At 34.5% G+C, this 25,507-nt stretch overlaps 1 protein-coding gene across 2 annotated transcripts in view; it reads left to right on the forward strand.

Annotated features, from left to right (window-relative positions):
* Positions 1 to 25,507, forward strand: part of LOC132562560 (arylsulfatase B-like) — a 39,932-nt gene extending 14,425 nt beyond the window's left edge. Inside the window, exons 1-14 of one of the 2 annotated variants that reach the window (XM_060227307.1) lie at positions 11,408 to 11,516; positions 12,765 to 12,876; positions 16,355 to 16,406; positions 16,682 to 16,785; positions 17,592 to 17,698; positions 18,587 to 18,663; positions 19,365 to 19,466; positions 20,104 to 20,167; positions 20,404 to 20,501; positions 21,042 to 21,178; positions 22,841 to 22,899; positions 23,205 to 23,328; positions 24,152 to 24,297; positions 24,776 to 25,507. In XM_060227307.1, the coding sequence (XP_060083290.1) occupies positions 11,408 to 11,516; positions 12,765 to 12,876; positions 16,355 to 16,406; positions 16,682 to 16,785; positions 17,592 to 17,698; positions 18,587 to 18,663; positions 19,365 to 19,466; positions 20,104 to 20,167; positions 20,404 to 20,501; positions 21,042 to 21,178; positions 22,841 to 22,899; positions 23,205 to 23,328; positions 24,152 to 24,297; positions 24,776 to 24,948 (1,464 nt within the window). In that variant the 3' untranslated portion in view covers positions 24,949 to 25,507. Of the gene's footprint in view, positions 1 to 11,407; positions 11,517 to 12,764; positions 12,877 to 16,354; positions 16,407 to 16,681; positions 16,786 to 17,591; positions 17,699 to 18,586; positions 18,664 to 19,364; positions 19,467 to 20,103; positions 20,168 to 20,403; positions 20,502 to 21,041; positions 21,179 to 22,840; positions 22,900 to 23,204; positions 23,329 to 24,151; positions 24,298 to 24,775 lie in introns of those variants that run through there. The other variant, XM_060227308.1, reaches the window with a different exon arrangement.

Raw genomic sequence — 25,507 nt, forward strand, 5'->3', positions numbered from 1 at the left:
TCTATTTCTAGTTGATATAGAGGTCACACTCTACAACGAGAGGGATCTATTTGATATAGACGTCACACTCTACAACGAGTACAACAAGGGATCTATTTGATATAGAGGTCACACTCTACAACGAGGGGGATCTATTTGATATAGAGGTCACACTCTACAACGAGAGGGATCTATTTGATAGAGGTCACACTCTACAACTGAGGGATATATTTGTAATAGAGGTCATACTCAACAATACCAAGGGATCTATTTGATATAGAGGTCACACTCTACAACGAGGGGGATCTATTTGATATAGAGGTCACACTCTACAACGAGAGGGATCTAGTTGATATAGAGGTCACACTCTACAACGAGAGGGATCTATTTGATATAGATGTCACACTCTACAACGAGAGGGATCTATTTGATATAGAGGTCACACTCTACAACGAGAGGGATCTATTTGATATAGAGGTCACACTCTACAACGAGAGGGATCTATTTGATAGAGGTCAAACACTAAAACAGGTGGCTGTATTTTATAGAGGTCACACTCTACAACTGAGGGATATATTTGATAATAGAGGTCACACTCAACAATGAGGGATATATTTGATATATAGAGGTCACACTCAACAACGAAGGGATCTATTTGATATAGAGGTCACACGAGAGGGATCTACATAGAGAGGTCACACTCTACAACGAGAGGGATCTATTTGATATAGAGGTCACACTCTAAAACGAGAGGGATCTATTTGATATAGAGGTCACACTCTATAACAGGAGGGATCTATTTGTTATAGAGGTCACACTCTATAACGGTAGGGATCTATTTGATATAGAGGTCACACTCTACAACAGGAGGGATCTTTTTGTTATAGAGGTCACACTCTACAACGGTAGGGATCTATTTGATATAGAGGTCACACTCTACAACGAGAGGGATCTATTTGATATAGAGGTCACACTCTACTTTACAACGAGAGGGATCTATTTGATAGAGGTCACACTCTACAACTGAGGGATATATTTGTAATAGAGGTCATACTCAACAATAACAAGGGATCTATTTGATATAGAGATCACACCCAACAACGAGAGGTATCTATTTATTAGAGAGGTCACACTCTACAACGAGAGGGATCTAGTTGATATAGAGGTAAAACTCTACAACGAGAGGGATCTAGTTGATATAGAGGTAAAACTCTACAACAAGAGGGATCTATTTGTTATAGAAGTCACACTCTACAACGAGAGGGATCTAGTTGATATAGAGGTCACACTCTACAACGAGGGGGATCTATTTGATATAGAGGTCACACTCTACAACGAGAGGGATCTAGTTGATATAGAGGTCACACTCTACAACGAGGGGGATCTATTTGATATAGAGGTCACACTCTACAACGAGGGGGATCTATTTGATATAGAGGTCACACTCTACAACGAGAGGGATCTATTTGATAGAGGTCACACTCTACAACTGAGGGATATATTTGATAGAGGTCACACTCTACAACTGAGGGATATATTTGTAATAGAGGTCATACTCAACAATAACAAGGGATCTATTTGATATAGAGATCACACCCAACAACGAGAGGTATCTATTTATTAGAGAGGTCACACTCTACAACGAGAGGGATCTAGTTGATATAGAGGTCACACTCTACAACGAGGGGGATCTATTTGATATAGAGGTCACACTCTACAACGAGGGGGATCTATTTGATATAGAGGTCACACTTTACAACGAGAGGGATCTATTTGATAGAGGTCACACTCTACAACTGAGGGATATATTTGTAATAGAGGTCATACTCAACAATAACAAGGGATCTATTTGATATAGAGATCACACAACCTAGTTGAGAACAACGAGAGGTATCTATTTTTGATATAGAGGTCACACTCTACAACGAGAGGGATCTAGTTGATATAGAGGTCACACACTACAACGAGAGGGATCTATTTGATATAGAGGTCACACTCTACAACGAGAGGGATCTATTTGATATAGAGGTCACACTCTACAACGAGAGGGATCTAGTTGATATAGAGGTCACACTCTACAACGAGGGGGATCTATTTGATATAGAGGTCACACTCTACAACGAGAGGGATCTAGTTGATATAGAGGTCACACTCTACAACGAGGGGGATCTATTTGATATAGAGGTCACACTCTACAACGAGAGGGATCTATTTGATATAGAGGTCACACTCTACAACTGAGAGGGATATATTTGTATATAGAGGTCATACTCAACAACAAGGGATCTATTTGATATAGAGGTCACACTCTACAACAGGAGGGATCTTTTTGTTATAGAGGTCACACTCTACAACGGTAGGGATCTATTTGATATAGAGGTCACACTCTACAACGAGAGGGATATATTTGATAGAGGTCACACTCTACAACTGAGGGATATATTTGTAATAGAGGTCACACTCTACAACTATTTGATATAGAGGTCACACTCTACAAGAGGGATATTTATATAGAGGTCACACTCTACAACGAGAGGGATCTATTTGATATAGAGGTCACACTCTACAACGAAGGGATCTATTTGATATATTTGATATAGAGGTCACACTCTAAAACGAGAGGGATCTATTTGATATAGAGGTCACACTCTACAACTGAGGGATATATTTGATATAGAGGTCATACTCAACAATAACACGAGGGATCTATTTGATAGAGAGTCACACTCTACAACGAGAGGGATCTATTTGATAGAGAGGTCACACTCTACAACGAGAGGGATCTATTTGATATAGAGGTCACACTCTACAACGAGAGGGATCTAGTTGATATAGAGGTCACACTCTACAACGAGGGGGATCTATTTGATATAGAGGTCACACTCTACAACGAGAGGGATCTAGTTGATATAGAGGTCACACTCTACAACGAGAGGGATCTATTTGATATAGAGGTCACACTCTACAACGAGAGGGATCTAGTTGATATAGAGGTCACACTCTACAACGAGGGGGATCTATTTGATATAGAGGTCACACTCTACAACGAGGGGGATCTATTTGATATAGAGGTCACACTCTACAACGAGGGGGATCTATTTGATATAGAGGTCACACTCTACAACTGAGGGATATATTTGATAGAGGTCACACTCTACAACTGAGGGATATATTTGTAATAGAGGTCATACTCAACAATAACAAGGGATCTATTTGATATAGAGATCACACCCAACAACGAGAGGTATCTATTTATTAGAGAGGTCACACTCTACAACGAGAGGGATCTAGTTGATATAGAGGTAAAACTCTACAACAAGAGGGATCTATTTGTTATAGAAGTCACACTCTACAACGAGAGGGATCTAGTTGATATAGAGGTCACACTCTACAACGAGGGGGATCTATTTGATATAGAAGTCACACTCTACAAAGAGAAGGATCTAATTGATATTGAGGTCACATTCTACAATTGACGGGAACTGTTTTTTTATAGAAGACGCACTTTACAAATGGAGGGATTAGTTTATTATGGAGGTCATACTCTTCAACTGGTCTACATCTGAGGACAGGTTGAGTGACAATCGATGTTCATGTATATATATATATCATTCTGAATATATTATATAGAATCTCTCGTAAAATTACTCCTTCCGGGAAAGACTTTCTTGTTGTATGTACAAGTTTATGTTATCATCAAGTCAGCAGAGGTAGATGATTTCAGACCAGTGAAATATATCAAGTAAATATATAACTAAAGTAAATCAATGAACTTAATATATGTAAAGATATCAAATGAATATTTACATATAAGAATATATTACTATTTCCAGATTCGATTCCTGCAACCATTATGTTCAAGGTTTTCGTTCTTTTTGCCATCTTTATTAATCAGTTAATTGCTCAATATCAACATATCACCATTTACATAGCTCATATTTCTCAGATAATTTTGTTCAATCAATCATGTCCAGTCAATGTATTAAGCTCTGTAATCATTTGTTGCTCGCGAATGCATTATACTCATAAAGTCACGGCCACATGACTGTTTACTATGGTAGTAGACAGCTGGTTGAGTCTCACTGATCTACATGTGCCAGGGGTGTGTAATTTGAGTATGTTCAAATAATAAAGAAGCAGACAGACAGTATTTACCTGCCCTGAACCAATTGGTACGGGTTTTAACTATTGAGTGCACATGAGGAAGCATGTAATACTGATCTTCTTTGTCACAAATGTTTAAAAGTTTTATCTCTGAAATCTAAACAGGAAATAATTGGCAGTCCCGGACCTTCCTTACAAATCTGTATAAGATTAACATATATTGTTTTTGTCTTCGGGACACCCATTTCACACAGAATCAGGAACATATCATTAGAAATGAATGGGGATATAATGCTTATTTAAGTTCGTTTAGGTCAAATGCTCTTGGCGTGGCAATTGTTTTAAATAATAATTTTGAATTTAAGATCTTTAAAGAGAAAACAGATTTAGAGTGTAACTTTTTAGCTTTAGATATTGATATTGATGGGTGTAGGACGACTTTAAATACACTCTATGGTCTAAACCATGACACACCGGGTTTCTATGATATAGTTGTTGATATTATAGATACTTTTAATAATGAAAATGTAATAATTTGTTGTTATTTTAACCTGGTATTAGAACCCTCAATAGATTATGATAATTATAGACATGAAAACAACACTGTGGCTAGGAATAAAGTTCTAAATATAATACTAAACTGTAGTCTTATTGATATTTTTAGGGAACACCATCCAGACATTAAACGATACAGTTGGCGCAAAAACAATCCTGTTAAGCAAGCTAGACTAGACTTTTTTTCTTATTTCTGACTCCTTATTAACCAGTGTAAAAAAAATCAAAAATAGAACCTAGCTACAGATCTGATCACTCGATGCCAGTTATATTTCTAACACTTAATCGATTTAAAAAGGGAAAGGGTTTATGAAAATTGAATAACTCACTTTTATCTGATCAGGAATATGTGAAAATGGTAAATACTTGTATTGATGATGTGAAGCGGCAGTATTGTTTACCAGTTTATAATTTGGAGAACCTAAATAACACGCCAGATAATGACTTACAGTTTATGATAAATGATCAACTTTTTTTAGAAACCTTATTAATGGAAATTTGTTGGGGCAAAACTATATCATATGCATCAGTCATTAAGAAGCAGAGAATGATTCGGGAAGAAAACCTTAAGAAATCCATAGAATCTATAGAGAGGGAAGTAAACACTGATCAGGAATGGTTATGTCGACTAAAAAAGTATCAAAGTATTTTAATTTTGATAATGGTATAAGAAAATGGATCATATGTTTTAATAATAATGTTTTTGCAAAAATTTACCAAGGTGGTAATTTATCAGATAATGTTAATATTGAAAGAGTCTGTCGTCAGGGAGACCCGATCGCCCCATACATCTCCATTTTATGCGCTGAAATTCTAGCTATCACAATAAGACATAACTCAAGCTCATGGATATATCACCAGTATTGATTTGTAATCACTCAGTGTTATACCAGGAAACAATGGACTGGTTTCATTATATATACAAAATGTAGTTATATATATGCAAGCAGTTATTTTTGCTCCAGACCATATTGTTTTTTTCCCTGTTTTATATATAAGTCACCAATTTGTGGTGATATCAACTATACAGTTACTCATGTGACTAGTAGTTTATTTTCACAGTAACATAAGTAACCAGTTTATGGTATGTTTGACTCCCATTTAAACAAGTAGCATAAGTGACCTCTGTTCTAGTGTCCGGATCTGTATCCTAGCTTATTACCTTGATCAGTCTATTAGTAACCAGTATATGACATATCTGATTGTTCATATATATATAAATAACTTCTTTACTTCCAGTAGTTCTTAATAACTAGTGTATTGTAAAACTGATTACCTATTTATGTGATTTAGCAATTAGTCTATAGGTAACTAGTATATGGTATATCTGATAATTCATCTCATATTTGTTAAACCATTCTATAAGTAACCAGTTATGGTATACTTGGCTACCTACTTAAATAATATTTGTGGTTTTATCTGATTTATTGGTAATCAGTTAAGTTAACCACTTCAATCGAAATATGAGTAACCAGTTATGGTATATACTCAATTTTTGTATTTGAATGTTAGTCTATTATGAAGTTCCCATTAGTTATTTATATATTTATCTCTAGTGTGATTTCACTATTAATACTTCGAATTTGCCTTATATTTCATGATGCTGGTAACCGCATAGTAAATCAAGCCGACACAGCACAGTTTATATATTTATTACATAAAAATTCATCAGAAATGATATCTGATTTATAAGTTTAAGTAGTCTGGAGAAACTACCTCACTTACAGACTATCCCCCACCTCATCCCACTCTCCCAACCCCTGCTCTCCTCACATTCCAATGATCCCATCAATCCTTTCTTTCTGACCCCCTCCCCTCCACGCCCTCCATCACCCTTTTTTCTATCCTCTCTTCATCTTTTATTTGTGTGAGTGCAAGTGAGAATGATCCAGTATATAATTATCGATTAACGAATCAGAGTTTATGGGTTTTTCATGTACATGTATTGTAATTTTTTTTGTTTTACATGTATAATTCTTCAAAAATGAAAAAATTTTTAAAAAAAAAAAAAAAAAAAAACAAGATATATTAGAAAAATGTCTACAATACAACGAAATTGAGAACAAAAATATTCAAAACAGGAGCGAGGAAGTGTATATAGTATTGACCTCCCTTGTTACAAATCAGTATAGGTTTCACATTTCGTTGAGAGATGTACAAAGACACACAAATGAACCGCACTTTTAATGCTTTAAGTTTCTTAGTTTTGATATGTTAGATAATTTTAAAACAGTACAAATGTATATTCTTAACATTACACAAACTATCTTTACAGTACACTAAATACAATAAAATAAGGATCAACATATTTAGAACAGGAGGAAGCAGGCAGTACTGATTTTCATCATGATGTTTCAGCAATTGATGATTTTAAAATAGAATCAGAAAGTACAACGGACCAATACATTTGTGTCAAACAAACTTTTAAGTGGTATCTTTGGCATCCAAAAATTCTATTTAAATATTTCTATACGAATGTATGATTGGACGCTATCAAATTTTCATCGACATGCTTTTGCAATATTAATTAACTGTGCAATCCCAAGTTGATTAGCTAAAGTGACAGCTCCAATTAGAAAAAAATGACCTTTACAGAGAAAAAAATGACCTTTACAGAGTTTGGTGTCCAGCTATAAGAATTTCAAGACTAATTGAATAGATTTGTAAACGAAAGAGTAGTAAGTAACTGAGGTTCCATCAGCAAACTTAAATAAGGGGTCAGTGGTGTGTTTACCTGTTTCAAAATAATGTATCATCCCTAAAACTAGACTATATTTTATGTTTGCTTTGTTTGGGATTGCGAGGCTAAAATTGGGAATTTGAGTTAGTTTGTTAAAAGGTTATGCCATCTGTCTGGTCTGCAAAATAGTAGACAGAATTGTTCTGATTTAATGTAAACTGTCCAGGACAAAGGAAAAACAATAAGAGAAACATCTACACAAGTCTACCTTGGTGGTAGATTATCGATAATGATCTAAAGTAGTTCTGCAGTTTTGGACACCTTTCAGCATTTTCTTCATATAATTCCCATGTTACGGAGGAGGTCAATAGCAGATATGCATGAACGATTTTTTTTGTGTTAAGAAGAAGAAGTGCCGTAGTACAAGGCTACTACTGAGAACATCCAGATAGAGTTTGAAATTGCTGCACATCAATACCGACATACGCCGATGACATTTGGCGCGTTGACATGGAATAACATAATCGTTGTGATAATATGGTAATGTACGCTTGACAATGTATTTGATTAAGACATATTACCACTAACAGTTCTATGACAAAACTTGAATGGACATCAGTAAATATCTCATGTGCTGACGTATAACTGGTAAAAAGACAGAAATTGTGACAGTTCCATTTGTAAATAATCAGATATTATTTACGGTCGACAGATATTATTGTATTGTGATATTGATTTCTATCCTTTTTTTACGAGAAAAAATTTATAGTCATGAGACATTTCTTTACTTAACTTTAATTGTTGATCAATAATGATATGATTGATAATATCTGATACAAGTTTTGAGTACGTAACATTTACTAAATTCGTCTGAGGTTATTTATAAAAAATGCAAAGCTTTAGTTCATGGTTGGTATAGATTATATATCAGGAAATAACATTCAAAAAGCTAAGATATCTAGTCTGCATTAAGTATCATATATCGTTTTTCTGTATATTAAAGTAAACAACGAGAAGAAAGAAATGTGGGTAAAAAAATGAGAACGGTTTCATGAATACGGGCCCTGACCTCATCTTTTGTTTCTACTATCCTCTTAAAAAAACAAATCATCAAAACTATTTACATGGGTAGTAGGTTTTGAATGTTTTTGACAACATTGTTTTTGGTAATATAAATTTGGTATCATTCTATGTCATTTAGAATGTTGCACTTTGCGCAACCCGAGGTCAATGTTGATTTTTGCTGAATATCACTATCACATGACCTAATTCAAAGTGCAAGTAAACCCGAAGCGTTACCATGGCATCATGGACGATACTATAAACCATAGGACTGTGTATCTACCTGTACCTGATAGGAAAACAATGACACTAAGGCATGGTATGAATAAAATACTGAAAAGCAACATTCATAGTAATGTGTTGATGATTCTAAGAATAAACACATATCATACAATGTAGGTTAGGGAATTTACCTACCAGTTTTCTTGCGGCGCTTCATTTGTAGCATTAAACTACGATACCTTGTAATTAAATGTTTGCGAGGGTGACACCTGTATTATTTCTTAGGAGTTATCTATCTGGTGTATCTATGTAACATTGCCCAAACCCTGACATTTTTTTCCCTATATTCATCATAACAGATTATGTATCGGCTAGCTGGTAATACTATCTACAATTTTAACTACTTTAACATATAGCAAAATGTAATGTAATGTACAAAGATACAAAACTCTCTTGTTTTTTCAGGTGTATAATTATTACTTTTCAGGTTAAACAGCATTTATAGTAGACATATGTACTTCAGTTTATTGACTCGAAGAAATAACATCCACTAATTAAGATAGTTAATATGTTGATTTTTCTTGTATTAATTAATTCATTTTAATGTATGTTTATTGTAAATATCCACAGCAAATGTATGTTTTAATGGGTTTAGCCGTTGGAGGAGGTGATTACAGCCATTGAGCTGTTACCTTGATCGAGAAAACATGGTTATTTTAATTGCTGATTCAGCAATACTTAATTTAAACATGTGATAGACTTGGCAGAATGTGTTACGTCATAATTTTTAATTTAAACCAATTTTATTGCAAACCAATGACAACAGTTATTACAACTTATTTACTTTCTTTCCACAACAAATAAATTAATTAAGGGACACTAGCAGATACTAGAAATATGTGTGCGAATAAATTATTGCAGATTAGATGTGTGTTTTTCCTACTCCTGTCAGGATCAGAAAAAAACTATTCCATACACACTAATATAACTTTGTAGGAGGCTATTTTTATTATCTATACAGGGAATAAGGATCTCGGTGATGGTTGCTGTAGGCATGTTAAATTTATATTATCTCATTGATAGACAATCTGATTACATTCAATGTGATTGGGGGCTTGTTTTCTAAATTATTCAGAACCTGTGCAGGAAGTTATCTTTACTTGTGACCATTGTGCTATATTGATCTATTTGTTGAGTTTTTATTGTGTTATCAAAATGAAAGACCATAACATGGTTTACAGAGCCAAAACATTAGATTGATATTCATGTATTGCTGTGGTTTGTGTTTGTGTAAAGTAAACATTGAGCAAGAGTAAACACTAGAAACATACAAGGGAATGACGTCATAGATATGTTACCGTACATCTGGCTTATTTCGATCAACAAAGTTAAACTAACGAGAATATAAACAGATATAAACTATTATGTTTGTTATTCTTTGATGAGGGAATCTTTTTGTCGTAATTTTCGCATCCTCAGCTACATGTGAAAATCTCACGATCACTTTATTTACCCTCAAATAATAATGTGATTTCCATCTAAGACCAAGAATGGTATTTTTATCTTGGGCAGATAATGATATTTTCGAGGATGGATTGGAATCTCGAAAAAAAGATTGCAGAAAAAAACAGACCAGAATCTGTTTCATAGCTGCTGGAAACAATCCCTTTTGTGCCAAGCTTTGATGAATTAGCAACTTTTACAGTATATGGAATCCTTTAAAAAGAATAGAAAGTCTAAGAATTCAAGACAGGTTGCTCCTATCGTCCATTACCGACATGTTATGAAAATCTAGCTTCAATCCATGTAGTGAAACGTTCTGATGAAAAATTTCAGGTATACGTCATTGAAACAGCCAGGCAAACTAACGAGTTCGTTTAAACCAAACTTGTTTCGCACAAAGAAATTTAGTATTATTTTTTTGGCAAAGAAATTATAAGTCTAGCCTTCAGTCAGCAGCACATGTTGACCATGTTTTTATTGGTTTTTTACTGTTATCTTCTATTTGTAAGTGTAAGGTAAAAAAGATTGAATATTGTATTTTTGTGTTATCTTTATTTCCCATATTCATGAGAACATGCATATCGTGACGTTTGAGAATGATGTTCCTTAAATTAAGTTAACCATGATTTGTTCGGTTTTTGTTCTACTTCTCGCAAAGTCCATTCTTAACTTAATCGCAAATGTAAATGATATATATGCATATATGCTATTTATCATATAGCCCATACAAAATGATCAGCTGTTTTCGTTTTGGTACTTTCGATTTGGAGGATTCTGTCATCTGGCATACTGAATACTATAGTTATAATGATTTTGTACCTGAACGCGGTTGTCCATCATGCTTTTATCCAACTGTCTATTACGGTTACTTCAATGTTTTAAATTCTTGGTTAGATGGTTTTTTCATTATTCACTCACAGGAATAGCTTGTTGGCAATGATCTCTTTATTGTCTTTCTCATAACAGAACACTTCACAAGAAATATTTCCGCTTATATCGTACTGTGGGTAAATTAATGCATTATACGTTTTTTCGCATGAGTTTATTTAAAATCGTCAAGAAAAGGCCAAAAGAAATACGGTTTGCATTTACATTCCATCAACTTCAAAACAATTTGCTACTGCGACATTTTACTTGAATAGTAACTACATTAAACACGGTTGTGTATAAATAACACAAGTTTTGAATAGAGCAAAGCGATATACCTGAATTAACAAGCTCGGCTGCAGTCACATGATGACCTGTTAGGGACGAGAATACCAGCTGCTCAACTACTGTGATCACGCGTAAGAGGCATGAAACATGTGTAATTGTTTACAAAACTTACTGTTCTTCATCTGTATTATGTTAACGACGGCACATGGGCAAGCCAAATCACCACACATACTTTTCATAGTAGCAGACGACTTTGGTAAGTAAACTCACGGGTGTTAACCCTCGTACAGGATATGCATAATATCTTCACAAACCACAACATCAGTCTAAATATAGAACAGTAAAATATGAATGAGATCCAATCAATTTAGTATTTACACTGTACAGCTAGATGAGTTGGGTCTGCTACACAAATTAATAAACTAGAATGTAGATATAAACTTACTACAGAATACATCATTATTTAATGTCGCGTTTATATATCGCTGACTATAAGGATCCAATATCAACTGACGCATCATAATTCTGTCTTATCCCACACACAATCAATGAAAAAGCACTCGTCATCAACAAAGGGAAAATGCTCTTTGTAAGATCAATTCTGTGACACTGTTTCTTGTTATCTCAAATGACAAGAAGGACCTGTGGTTTTAGTTGCAATTTGCATAAGGTGCTGATGGAAAGCAGGATAGATCTTGTTCAATTCTACAAAAGTTGGGTTACTTTTTCGATTTTTTTGGTTTAATGTGCTAGACACTGGTTGGCTTTTCCCATTTTTTCACAATCCCTGGACGTAATTTAACATAATTTTGAAATTATTAGATATATGCCAATCACGAAATCTATAAAGTTTTACCGTCACCATCACAAGTTGTCACTTAGGTTTCAAACTTTAGGACCCGAGCATTATTGTACTGTACTGGCGTTACTGTATATAACTTCCCACCTTCCATTGTTACAACACAGCTTCCAACAGACAGTGTTTAAGGTTTCAATATGTTTAATTGACAAACACGGGGATGTTTAATAGTTGGAGTCATGATATATTTCTGGGAAATACTCTGTTTTCTCGTACGATAGGAAGTTCGTCGTGTTCAATTTGTGTGTGAAACAAAAGTCATTTATCAGTAGCTTCATCGCCGTACCCAGTATATATTTCGTATGAAGTACACAAATATTGTCATGATAAGACAAAAATATTAATCAAAATAAACAATGCTTACATTTTTCAATATTTATCATTCAACTTCAAATAAGTATCGTATATCTATTTATTGATCCTTTTCCGTATATTGCTTAATTGTAGATAAAAAACAGACCCAAAAAACAATAGTAATTAATTTTCCCTGTATTGTAATATAGTTGTTAAACGCAGCTATTGGCGCTATGTATATCATAAACAGAACAGACGAAAACAATAACCAGATGCATGTACATAAAGAATAATATCGGTGAAAAGAATGATATTTTTTCAATTCTATCAACTTAATGTTGTGTATTTCAGGATGGAATGATGTGGGATTCCGTAATCCAAACATCTCCACCCCAAACATCGACAAATTGGCAAAGGAGGGAATCATACTGGACCAGGCATATGTACAGCCTGTATGTTCTCCGTAAGTGTTTCACACGTGTGTGATGTATGTTTGCCGTAGGTATTTTTAAAAGTGTGTCAAATGTGTTTGTTCGCAATATGTATTTTTCATACATAGGTGTTATCTATTTGTTCGCCGTTTGCATTTTTAAAATGTTTTATATTTATATATATACTAAAAGGATAAAGAAACGCGGGGTGAACTTTAAACCAGAAATTAAGTATGATATCGGGCTTCATTTAAAACGAAATTGTGTAGACTTACATATAAATTAAAGCTTAAAAATTTCCTGTATTTTGCATCTGACAATTGGTTTAGAGGTACTAACGATTACATTGAATGGACCCATAGGATTTTGAAATTGAAATTGAATTGAGTCATCAATATCTTGTGTGTCCGCCGTTTGCTGTGGTCACGGCCCTTATTCTTCTGGTCATAGAGTTCATGAGAGAATTAATCCGTCTTATGGGGATGTTGTCCCACTCCTCAATCAGAGCTCTGGTCAACTGCTCTCGAGTAGCACAGGGTGGCTGGCGCTTTCGAACCCGTCTTTCCAACTGGTCCCAAAGATGCTCGATCGGGGACAAATCAGGGCTATATGGCGGCCAATCTAGTGGTTGAATGTTGTTGTCGGCCAGAAAGACTTGGCAAATCCTTGCTACGTGGGGCCTGGCATTATCCTGCTGGAGGGTTAGATTATGCTGCTGTAAGAAAGGGATAACATGGGGTCGGAGGATCTCATCTCTATACTTTGCTGCTGTTAAATTGCCATCAATAACAACCAATTGTGATTTTAACCCGTGTGAGATTCCTCCCCACACCATTACTGAACCACCCCTAAACCTATCCCTCTACAACGCAAGTTAAACGTTCGCCACGACGTCGGTAGACACGTTGATGGCCGTCAGATCGATAAAGACAGAATCGAGACTCGTCCTTGAAGAAAACTTGCCTCCACTGCCTCAGTGGAAACCGTCGTGGAGCATGTGCAGCGACCCAGGCCATACGACGCTGACGTCGAGCAGGGGCAAGGTGTAGACCTACGTTGGGGCGACGTGCTCTTACACCAACTTCTCGTAATCGATTTCTTACAGTTTGTGAACTTATAGGACGCCCATGATTTCCACGAACATTAAGTGCACTCTCAACGGCAGTAAGGCGCCGATTACGCACATGAGAGACGACGATATAGCGATCCTGACGTCGTGACGATACGCGCTGAATGGCCTGACCCCTCTGAACTTCTGTGAGTCGTGCCATTCTTAAAACGAATCAAATTCTTAATTAATTTTAGGGAAGCAGTTGGTCTGTATAAAGACTAACGAAGAGTGACTTGACCAACGCTGCATGAGACCAGAACAACACGGTGCACGAGATTCCTGTTTTTTCCTTCCTCCATTTACCAGAGCTGCGCACTCTACCGTGACTAAATTTTCGATACATGACAAGGTGTAATATGACCTAATTACTCAATCCACAAAGTTTCACTTTATTTGGAGAACGCGTTTTCAAAATATCGGAATAAATATTACCCTGCGTTTCTTTATCCTTTCAGTATATATATATATATATATATGTGTGTGTGTGTGTGTGTGTGTGGGTGTGTGTGTAAGTGTGTGTGTTCTTTGTAAGCATTTTTACAAGTGTGTAATATAATTTTTTTCACCGTATGCATCCTGCGTGTATTTGATGTCATATTATCCCACCTCTGCCCATGTAGGATAGACATGTCCCATGTGGAACACCCATGGAGGATAAATCTATCCCACCTGGCTGCACTCGGTGACCTCAGTCGGCAATCACAACGGACTCAAACCGACGAGTGGATGCTTTGTTTGCAGGTTCCGTAATGCGCGACTGTAACATCACAGTTAACATTAACTATAACAATCCTTGTCCAGTGAACACAAATAAACGTCGGAGGATCATCTATGACTCTGATTCTGAATGAACACACGCGTGACACTCACACCATTGCAATTTTTCGCGCGCATCAACAATTGACGTCATTATAAACTGGGAAATACCATTTTTGTCCATGACATCGCGGCAAGCCTACCCTACCTTAATAAATGATACGGAGTTAAATGTTGTTCAATGCAAGTATTTCCATGTATCTATAGCTAATTAAAATATTTGATTTCCAAAAAAATAAATATTTCTAATGGTTATTCATATTGCGTTTGTAGTCATTTTCCTCTCGCGGAAGAATGTAGAATTTTGGAAACGTGAATGGTGATATTCATGCGCCATTCAGACACTTGTACCGTGGGATTTTTTTTTTTTTTTTACATCATGGCGGAAATAATGGGGTGGGAGAAAAATAATCAACCCCTACCCTCAGAGGATGTGACAGAGAAATCTCCAGCCTTCGGGGTGATTTTTTTGTAGTCTAACCCTCGGCAGAGCCTCGGGTTAGAAAACAAAAATCACCCCTCGTGTTGAAGATTTCTCCGCCACGACGTAAAAAAAAAAAAATAAAAAAAATAAAGAAACCATTTGTAAATAGATGTTGTAGAACAAAACATCATGAGAACTGTTTTACTGTGCAAAATAGCTAGCTATTATGATAATGGACAAATGCATTTCGTTTACAGATGTTAAAAATGTATTTTTTTACACATATATATGTGTTCATCGTATTTATTTTTACACGTGTGTGATATATTTTTGTTCTCCGTAAGTATTTTACACGTCTGTGATGTACATTTGCCGTCGCTATTTTACAAGTGTATTGATGTGTTTGTTCGCCGGATATATTTTTACACGTGTGTGATGTGTGTTCACCGTATATATTTTTACACGTGTGTGATATATCTTTGTTCACCGTGTGTAATTTTACACGTGTGTGATATATCTTTGTTCTACGTGTGTAATTTTACACGTGTGTTATATATGTTTGTTCACTAGCTAGCTATTGTAATAATGTAAAAATGCATTTTGTATACAGATGTTACAATATTCGAAATGAAAACATAATTCCTCAAACGAATCTGTTTCTATTCCACAACACATCTATAGTCTTCATTAAATAGTATCCTTTTACAGTATATCACCATAAATGGATTTTGCCATTAACATCAAATTCCTCTGGTATTTTTGCTATTGCCTTCCAGCGGAAATTCACATTGATATACTTGCTGGTTTTTGTAATATGTGTTTTTTGTATGAGATGTTGTGCATATTACCACAAACACCTAATTGTCATGTAATATCGGTCATTCAACAGATATATTGATATTCTTGAATATGTACAGGTACATTATTAGGTATTCAAACCTATTCTGGCGTTCTTTTGACTATTGGTCTGGAGTCAATGAACCCCTGACCTATATAAAACAAGTTGATAGATCGCCAGACAATGCTTTCGGTTAATTAGGTAACAGAGAAACGTAACTTTCTACAAACACATTGCATACTACAGCAAAGCATTCTGGTATCGACGATAATCTAAATGATATTTTTTGTTTATAGTAATATGAATATTTTTGTATCGTAGATCCCGGAGTGCTTTCATGACAGGGATGTATCCTTTCAAAACGGGACTACAGGTAATCTCTCATTGCTGCATTTATACTATCTTAAAGTCAAATCTACAAAAAAATTCTTTCATGACGACTAGTCAAATGAGCATTAGTTTGGAATGTAGGACTTAAAACAATGTAAAACAACACATGACAAATTAAAAATATTTAGTATATATTTATAACATTCTAACAATAATAGCAAAGTAAAGTTTCAGTCAATGTTTCGAATGATACTAAAGGATTATAACACTGAATCTATTCTATTTCTGTTTTAATTACGTTTTGCTTAACATTTGCAGCATTTGGTGGTTTGGCCTGACCAGAAGGTGTGCGCGCCAACTAATCTTACATTCCTACCACAACACCTGAAAAAACTTGGATATGCAACGCATATGATAGGAAAGTAAGTATTTAAGAAAGGCAATCTACTAATGTATCAATAAGTAACATAACCAGTGTATTTTAACTCATGTTATTTGATCATAGGCGAGAAATAGTAATTACCACATTAATTTGAATGCGTGAACAGATGTCTTTTCATTAACTGTCACGCCTTTGTGTTTTATGTAATCTACAAGAATTTTCTTACTCAAATATATGATAAAAATTGTAAATTACGTTACCATACTGTGTATCTAGAACCGGATTAACACACTAGATGAAAACTTGACTACAAAACTGAAGCATATGATAGACAGTAAAACGGAAATCGCCAATGCGAGAACGGAAATGAAATATGATAAGGAGAGACACAGTCAGATAAACATAGAAATGGACGTGAAGGTCTGATGGTTGACATATACACTTCAGGGACACTCAGGAATCACACACTGGAGACAAACACACACAAAATATTTTAATAAAACATTTGAGCTAAAAGACAAATTAATAGAAGACACTGAAAACAATTCTGCCACATAAAAAATACGCGACGGTCTTCAATTAAAGATGTAATTTCCTTTTCAAAAGATTGCATTGAATCGATTGGATATGAGAACGAGTTTTAAATTGAAAACATTTAAAGAGATAAACCCATTTTGCTCCACAATATTATAAAATAGCAGATATACATACATGTACTGTTTACCAGTATGTCGCTGTTTGTACTGCATATATAAAATCTTACTCAAAGTCATAACTGGTCTTTTTAACCGATGCATGGGCTACCTTATCATGTATATAATATACATGACGATGTTACCATTGTAGATGGCACCTTGGATTCTGTAAGTGGCAGTGTACACCCACCTACCGCGGATTTGATTCTTTCTATGGTTATTACACGGGGCGAGAGGATTACTACAGAAAAAATAACAGTATGTATCAACACGGGTTAAGATATCAACGTGTATGATGGTTTATAATTTTCAAGGGAAAAGTGGAGAATAAATCTGAAATGGTTCACCGGCCATATCTGAGTCTACTTTGATTGTTTTAGTAAGTGTTTCAATGTTGTGGTATGAAAGTAATAACCATTTGTTTACGTGTATAGATTTTGTTATGTAAATGCTTTTAGATTGCCTCAAATAATAATCTGTCTGCAATGCCTAATGATTTCATTTGAAAAGAATAGGAAGATGATACTAGCGGAACACAAATATATAGAACCTTTAAAAACAAATGTACTACATCATACAAAAAATTCATAGCTTCCATGTTGGCAGCTCATGTAGCAGTTTCTATTATACTCCAGCTTTGGAAGCATGACAATATTTTTATGCAGAGATGAAAGAAAAGACGAATTGCAAACTGCGTGAATGAGGGTCAGCTGTGATTGATTGTTAGGTGTTAAACAAGCCGAGAATGAAAGCGTACTGCTAATATTAGCTTACTGTGTGGATATTTAAAATTATTTTAAACACTTATCGAATGTAATGTTTGCTGTGTGCGTGACTGGTACATTGTAGTAAAGTTGTAGATCATGAATTCCATTCACATAAAAAAAAAAAATTTTGTCAGATCGCGTGCGTTTATTCGAAGAATCAACCAGAATCAAGGAGCGTGCTTTATTAATTTTTTTACGCCACTGTAAGAGAAATTTCGCACGACATTGAATTCCATGTAGTATTTACCGTACAAACAACTAAAACTAAATTATATTCCAGAATTGTTAACATATTAATCGAGACAATAAATATCGCCATTTATTAGTAAGAATAGGTAGCATTTCCTGAAAACAATTATTATTCCATCTCAAATTGTAGGTCATGATAAACTTCTTGGATTTGACTTCAGGAAGAACATGGAAACTGATGAAGAAGCGATTGGCACGTACTCTACGGTGAGATAAAACATTTTCACAATGTGGCAGTTTTATCTAAAGTATCTATGTAAAGAGAATAGTCAACATGGATATTAAAACACTTACGTGACTTGATTAACACAATATTTCAATCCTAACTAACCGTTTCATTACTTCTAGGATTTGGTTGGTCAACTTATCTCTTATTCAAAATTCTACAAATTATTCATAGTACTAATAAATCAGCGTGTAGTACTAATACATACACCAGCAAGGATTTAACGGGATAAGAATTATTTGGAAATCTTATGTTTCCACTCTAAAATTACCGCATCTCATGTCAAAATGTATATAAATCTGTCTTGTGTTCACATACATAGTTGATTAAAATATCATGAATTCATCTCGTGTCTGTATCTGACCTGTCTGGTTCAATTGTTGAAATTCCGAGGAATCCACTAAGATGTGTACGTAACACTTTACTGGTGTTATCTACGGGGAACATATCCGCATATCTACTGCTGTTCACGTTAGATCCATCTATTAATTTCATTAAGTTAAATGGAGACCATTTAGATACAAATTATTTAAGTTTTTAAAACAGTGTATTTTTAGTAAATTATTTTTTATTGTTATAAGTGAAAAATGTCACCTTTGACCAATGATGTTATCCTTCCTGCTGTCTGTATAGACCAATATTTTATATCAATGTTGTTTCTAAACCCAACATTCTTTTTCAGTTTCAGTATACTACCCGAGCGCTGAATTTGATTGCACAACACAACAAGAGTCAACCATTTTTCGTGTATATGCCTCTACAATCTGTTCACGAGCCGATTCAGGTAACTGGCAACTAATTTGTTCTACACAGAACGAAATTCTTATTTACCGGATATAACATTAATCTCCATCTTTATACAATGTAATAATATTTTTAAAAGTCATCTGTTTCAGGAAAAAATGCGTGCACAGAATATGTGATGACTGGATTTGAAGAAATAGTATAACGAATAGTTGTTAACTACATAGGTTACATCCGACTGTTAAAAAAAAAATGATTGGAAAACTTAGAAATCGACGATATCCGACAACAGCCTGCCAAATATATCTAATAATATATATAACCATGGTACATCGAGACATTAAAAGTTTAATCACTGTGTATCATAGTGCACCACGATAGATAAAAAATATGAAAATTTATATCATTTTGTCAGGCTCCTGGTGGCCAACGTAGAAACAAGTCGAATATGAATACTTGAATAATGAGAATTAGAGCAGAAAGAAGGCACAGCATATATAATGTATAAACCAAATAGTATTGTGTAATTAGATACTAACCTCTAAATTCTCCTTACGTGAGACATCTTCTGGAATCTTTCAGATATATTATAGATTGCAGTTTTTTTCCATATTCATTACAATTTGTAAACAAAAACACAAAAAGACAGTTTGATGAATAGAGTAATTGTATTTCAGGTGCCCATTGAGTATGAAAATATGTACAACCATATACGTAATGAAGGCAGAAGAAAATTTTCTGGTGAGACTCAATTTATTTTCTTGATGGAATATAGGTAAAGAACAGAACTTTATAAGATGATGTGTTAATTATCAGTATCAGATTGTGATATGATGACTATGTCCCTTTCCTGAAAGAAATGTTTCGGGATAATTTCCATGGTGAGATGCTGCAGATCATTGTGTATATACAACCTAAGCAAACTTAAGGATATCGTCGTTCAATGAAATTAATGTGTGGTTATCATTTATCTCTAGGAATGGTGACAGCAATGGATGACGTCATCGGTAATGTCACAGAGGCTCTGAAGGCAAACGACATGTATGACGACACACTTATTATCTTTTCGTCAGATGTGAGTTCAACTGTTTAGGAAATATATCGAAATTCAACATTTAGAATATAAATTGGAACATGATTCTAATAATTTGAAATTACCGTCGTAAAATCTGCTTGATCAACAACGTATTCTTATGATATGCTTCTTTCCGTCTCTTCTCACTATACCCGCCGTGTGTGATCTGTGAACGCCGTGTCTGGAACTAGCAGTTTTAAAATCAGGTGCTCTCTTGAAAATGTCTATGTTCAACTATTGTTACTTTAATAATAGTCTGGATAGCATATTTAAGTGTTTATGTCGTCGCAGGATTTTTTTTTATAAACCCGCTGAAGTTTTCTTTAAATGTGAAAAATGTTATATAACAATTGTAATTTGTGACGATAAATATTAAAATTTTAGTAATCTGTAAACTTGTTTTTTGAGAAAGTATAATCTTGTAAGGATTCGATATCGGTTTGAGGTATTTGAGCAAAAGAACATGCTTCTTCATTTGTGCGAATGTTTGAAATCTTAAATGTGTCTTATTATCACCTTTGTTTTTATTTTGATTCAAAGAATGGCGGCTGGCCCACCGAGTATGGAAACAATTTCCCATTACGAGGCTCTAAGATAACGGTATACGAGGGTGGTACCAGAGTGACGTCATTTATACATGGGACCGGACTTAAAAAGACAGGATACACTTATCGTGGGTATGTTCAAATTTGCACCTCTAGATTCGATTTACAAAGGCGATATGAAATTACCTGAGATGTATTGTTCACTAATAGTTACATTGGTAAAGATATTGTAGAAATGCCACAGCAATAAGTACCACCTTTTCATACATTTAGAGTTTGATGCAGTAGATGAGAACAATAAAGAAAACTGCAAAATATAACTGTTTTGTCCTAGGACTTACCAGTGATGCTGTGGACCTAAATATTGAAATATATATATTAAGTATTAAATTTTGAACCCCGGGAAGCGACTGAGGAGGAGTGATAAAAAGAAAAGCCAATATTTAGATGTGGATATGTAATATCCCCATAATGCACTTAATGATGTAATATTCATAGCTCTGGTAATTCTATAACAGCGTCAATTGCATGTGTATATTCTAAACCGTGCCGTTTTTCAAATAAGATTAATATAAGGTATCATTAGTTGTTGCAAAGATGATATTTGATACCTTCTAGATCTACAATATCGATCTGCACAATAAAATTTCATTGATTTCATATATATATACATATCTCGAATAGTTTCGAGAAAAAATGAGTATATATACATGTACATATTGTAAAAATGGAATTAAAGTAAAACATTAATGGTAAGTGTAAGTCCTCCAAAGCGATGATAACTCATTAATGTAAATATTCATGCTGAAGAAAAAAATACGCTTTTTTAAAACTTGAAACACAGATATTGAATTCATCGTATTTAGACTATTTCATCATATGAACATTATTTTATGAACATTATTGTATGAACATTGCTCTCATTGGTGAATGTCGGTTAACAGGTAAAGTGATGATAAAAGATATTATGTATTCAAGTAGGACAGGAAATGTAAACCATTGTGAGGGTCGTTGAGAACGTGGCATTTCTTACTTGGTTGGAACAAGAGTTACAAGGCGGGTGATGAAGCAGAAGACGCTTACCCTTCCGGAACCCCTTATTTAAGTTTCCTTGTACATTTTCAAGGAGTTTGGATTTGTTGACATATTTGGATGTTGTTGTTTTCGTACATATACAAATTGATATACTCAACTAACTGTAATGCGCTGACACCTTAATATATTTAATCAACAAAAATAGCATGATCGTTCCATTGCAAGATGTAGTCTAAGCACTAGACTGTTCAGCAAATATAGCACACACACAAATTGTTTACATTATGCAAGCTATTGGTATAGCAGAAAGCGGGTATTATGCACCTGCGAGATAGGTTGTAGTGCTTAAAAATCCGTTTTCTATTGTCCACGGGAACATTGATTACATATCCTCTATCCGTTCTCGTCGTCAATTGAAACTGTCGATCAAGCTAAAAGCGTCCCATGGCAATTAGATTGCTTAACATTCCTTTTTATTGACCTTGGCATATTCAATAGTTACAATGTATTGTATGAAGCAATCTCATTCAATTCAGGCGGATGCACACGTGACTATACAGTTAAATATGTAAAAGCAGCTTGTGTTTTAAATAATACGACTTACAACCAACTGAAATAATGACAGAAAAAAGGGAGACAATACCATACACTGTTTGTAAGCGCATATGTAAAGAAAGTATAAAAGGCGGCAGTATCAATAAACGGAGTATGTAGGAGAATTAAAGGTTATAATATATCAGCAATCTATATGTGTTTCAGGATGATTCACGCCGTTGATTGGAGTCCAACGATAGTAGCGGCTGCCGGTGGAGTTCCTGGTACTACAGTTGTATCTTTGAGACATAACGTTATAACGAATCTATTTAAACTATATGTGTTGAGAAGCCTTAAATCATATAATGAATTTGTTGTTCAAATCATTGTTTTCTGTAAACCTTCGGGTGTTATTAGCTTATGGATTTAGCGATCATGAATTATTATCAGTAGAATAAATGATTGTGGAATATTGAACATGTACAAAAACAGTTTCACGATCAACGATTTTTCTTTATTATAAGATATAAAAATTCTGCTAAATAAGACAGGGAATCAGTGGTAATACCTTTCTTTGTGTTTTTTTTAGATAAGAACATTGACGGCATAAACCAGTGGGATAATATTAGGACGGGAGGTCAGTCAAGCCGGACAGAATTTATATACAACCTTGATGATCTGCCTCCGTATCAGACAGGTCACGCAGCTATCCGGTGAGAGTACATTTAGAAGATCTAAAGATATTTCTCTTTTTCAGCAAAAAGTCCTTTCTTTTTCCATTGATTCATATGGTTAAAACATCTATGCAACATTATAAGAAATGGAGCATATTACTGCGGTTTGGTAGTAGAACAAATGCATTCCATTACATGCTGGACTAGTCGTCAGTCAATTTATATAAGTTTATTATTTCAAATAAGAGCACATAATTTATAATTGCCACAAACGTTTTTAATAACTATTTAAGAGTTGGCATTTCATAAAAGTTTGCATTCATTCAGAAATTAAAAATCATTATTAGATTGCGCGGATGGTATAATGAATAGTCACAAATGGAGAAAAAAAACTTACACATGGTGTCGAGTTGTGAACTATTGAATATTAGGAAAGTCGAGCAACTCACGCATTTTGTTGTATAATTTAGTTACATTACGGCAGTTCACTTGTTGACAGAGTTGAATCAAATATCAAATCTTTCAAATATGCTCTTGATAAGAGATAACACTTTCAATAGATAATCACTCGGCACAGTTTTACATGTAGATATGTCGATGTACCCATTTATGGTATGCATTAACGTCCGTGATGATGTGCATTTATTTACGGATATATGTGGTGACTACACATTTACTACAATTTAGCTTCTTTAATATCCCCTTAAAGATTTTTTTTCAGAATTACGTTGGGTGATTCATCAGGTCTATTTTAAGAACAAAATGTCGTTTTTGTGGTATGTCAAGTATGTTTCGTAACATATCAAAATACACAAGGATGTCATGATTCTACAGTTTTTTCAAGTTTGCTATTTATCAACAGTATGGGAGATTATAAGCTGATTGTCGGTTACCCGGGATTGTACCCTAACTGGTATCCCCCTCCCACATACACAGATGATAACTATATCAAGGAAGTGCCCTACGACGGCAGCCAGAATAACAAAACACAGTTGTTCAATCTAAAAGGTGATTTTTTTTCTTGTATATCTATCTTAATTAACTACACTAACCAGCTCGTCAAAATAGATGTATGGCGTAACAATATGGGATATCCATCCCTCTACTTAAATTTTAGTATTTTTTTTCGATTGAGCTTAAGCGTTTAATAATTTCTTAGGGACGAATTTGATATAAAATCTTTTTACCTTATTTACGAAAAAAACCAAACAAATCTTTGCTACAGAAATGAAAACATAATAAGTGAAAAAAAATGAAAAGGAATAAACTAACACTTATAGACGGCAAGACGTCTGGACGTAAAATTCACGCCAAAAAATTATATCACTATTTGTTTTGGCATATTTTTGACATTTCATTATTACAATTATCTCCATAGCAACCTGTTGTGTCAGTTTTTGTTTTTAAAGTATTATTATTTTGAATGGAAAGATGTGAAAATTACGCTTAAAACATCCAGATCCACATTTGATCCCTTGTCTTACAGATGATCCAAACGAACACGATGATCTATCGACGAAACTTCCTGACTTGGTGGAGAAACTTCGGACAAGGATGGCGGAGTATCACAAACAGATGGTTCCGGCTAACTACCCAGCGGGTACGTCAACGGCCGACCCGAAGAACTATAATGGCTTCTGGACCCCTGGATGGTGCTAACGTTATTCTTTTTTCTTTTTGTTCAAATTTTCGTTGCTCCACCAAAATATTAACTTTGAAAAGGAATGTATTTTAGAGGAATTACTGCAATTGACTTGAGCTTACATTACCAATCTTATTTCAAAGTATCTTTTTTTCCTTTTCCCTATTATTTTCTCTTCCGTAATCTAGTGAAAAATAGAGGCCCTGTTTAAAACAATCTTTACTGTAGTTGTTTTACCTACTGTTTATTCGCAGTTTTAATATACTTGTTATACGGCGCGATTTATGCAACAAGGATTCGATAATGTGAATTGTATTTAAAGAATATAGAATAAACACTCACAGACAGCATGTGGAAAACTCGAACTGTTTTCAAGATCACCATTATCATAACGTTTCACCGCTGCAATCATAAGAAAAAAGTCCTTTGTATACGATGGTTTCGTTGTCTTCATTGTATTAGTAGATTATTCATTCAAGTACACGTACTTGTGATTTCGATAAGGGTTCAGCACCAATGTGTTCCTAAACAAGATTCTGATAAACATATCTACATTGATTGTTAAAGAGGGATAAT

Source organism: Ylistrum balloti, unplaced genomic scaffold (genome assembly GCF_031769215.1).
Source record: "Ylistrum balloti isolate Yb309-2 unplaced genomic scaffold, AGI_CSIRO_Ybal_v1 Utg371448, whole genome shotgun sequence".
Taxonomy (NCBI): Eukaryota; Metazoa; Mollusca; class Bivalvia; order Pectinida; family Pectinidae; genus Ylistrum; species Ylistrum balloti.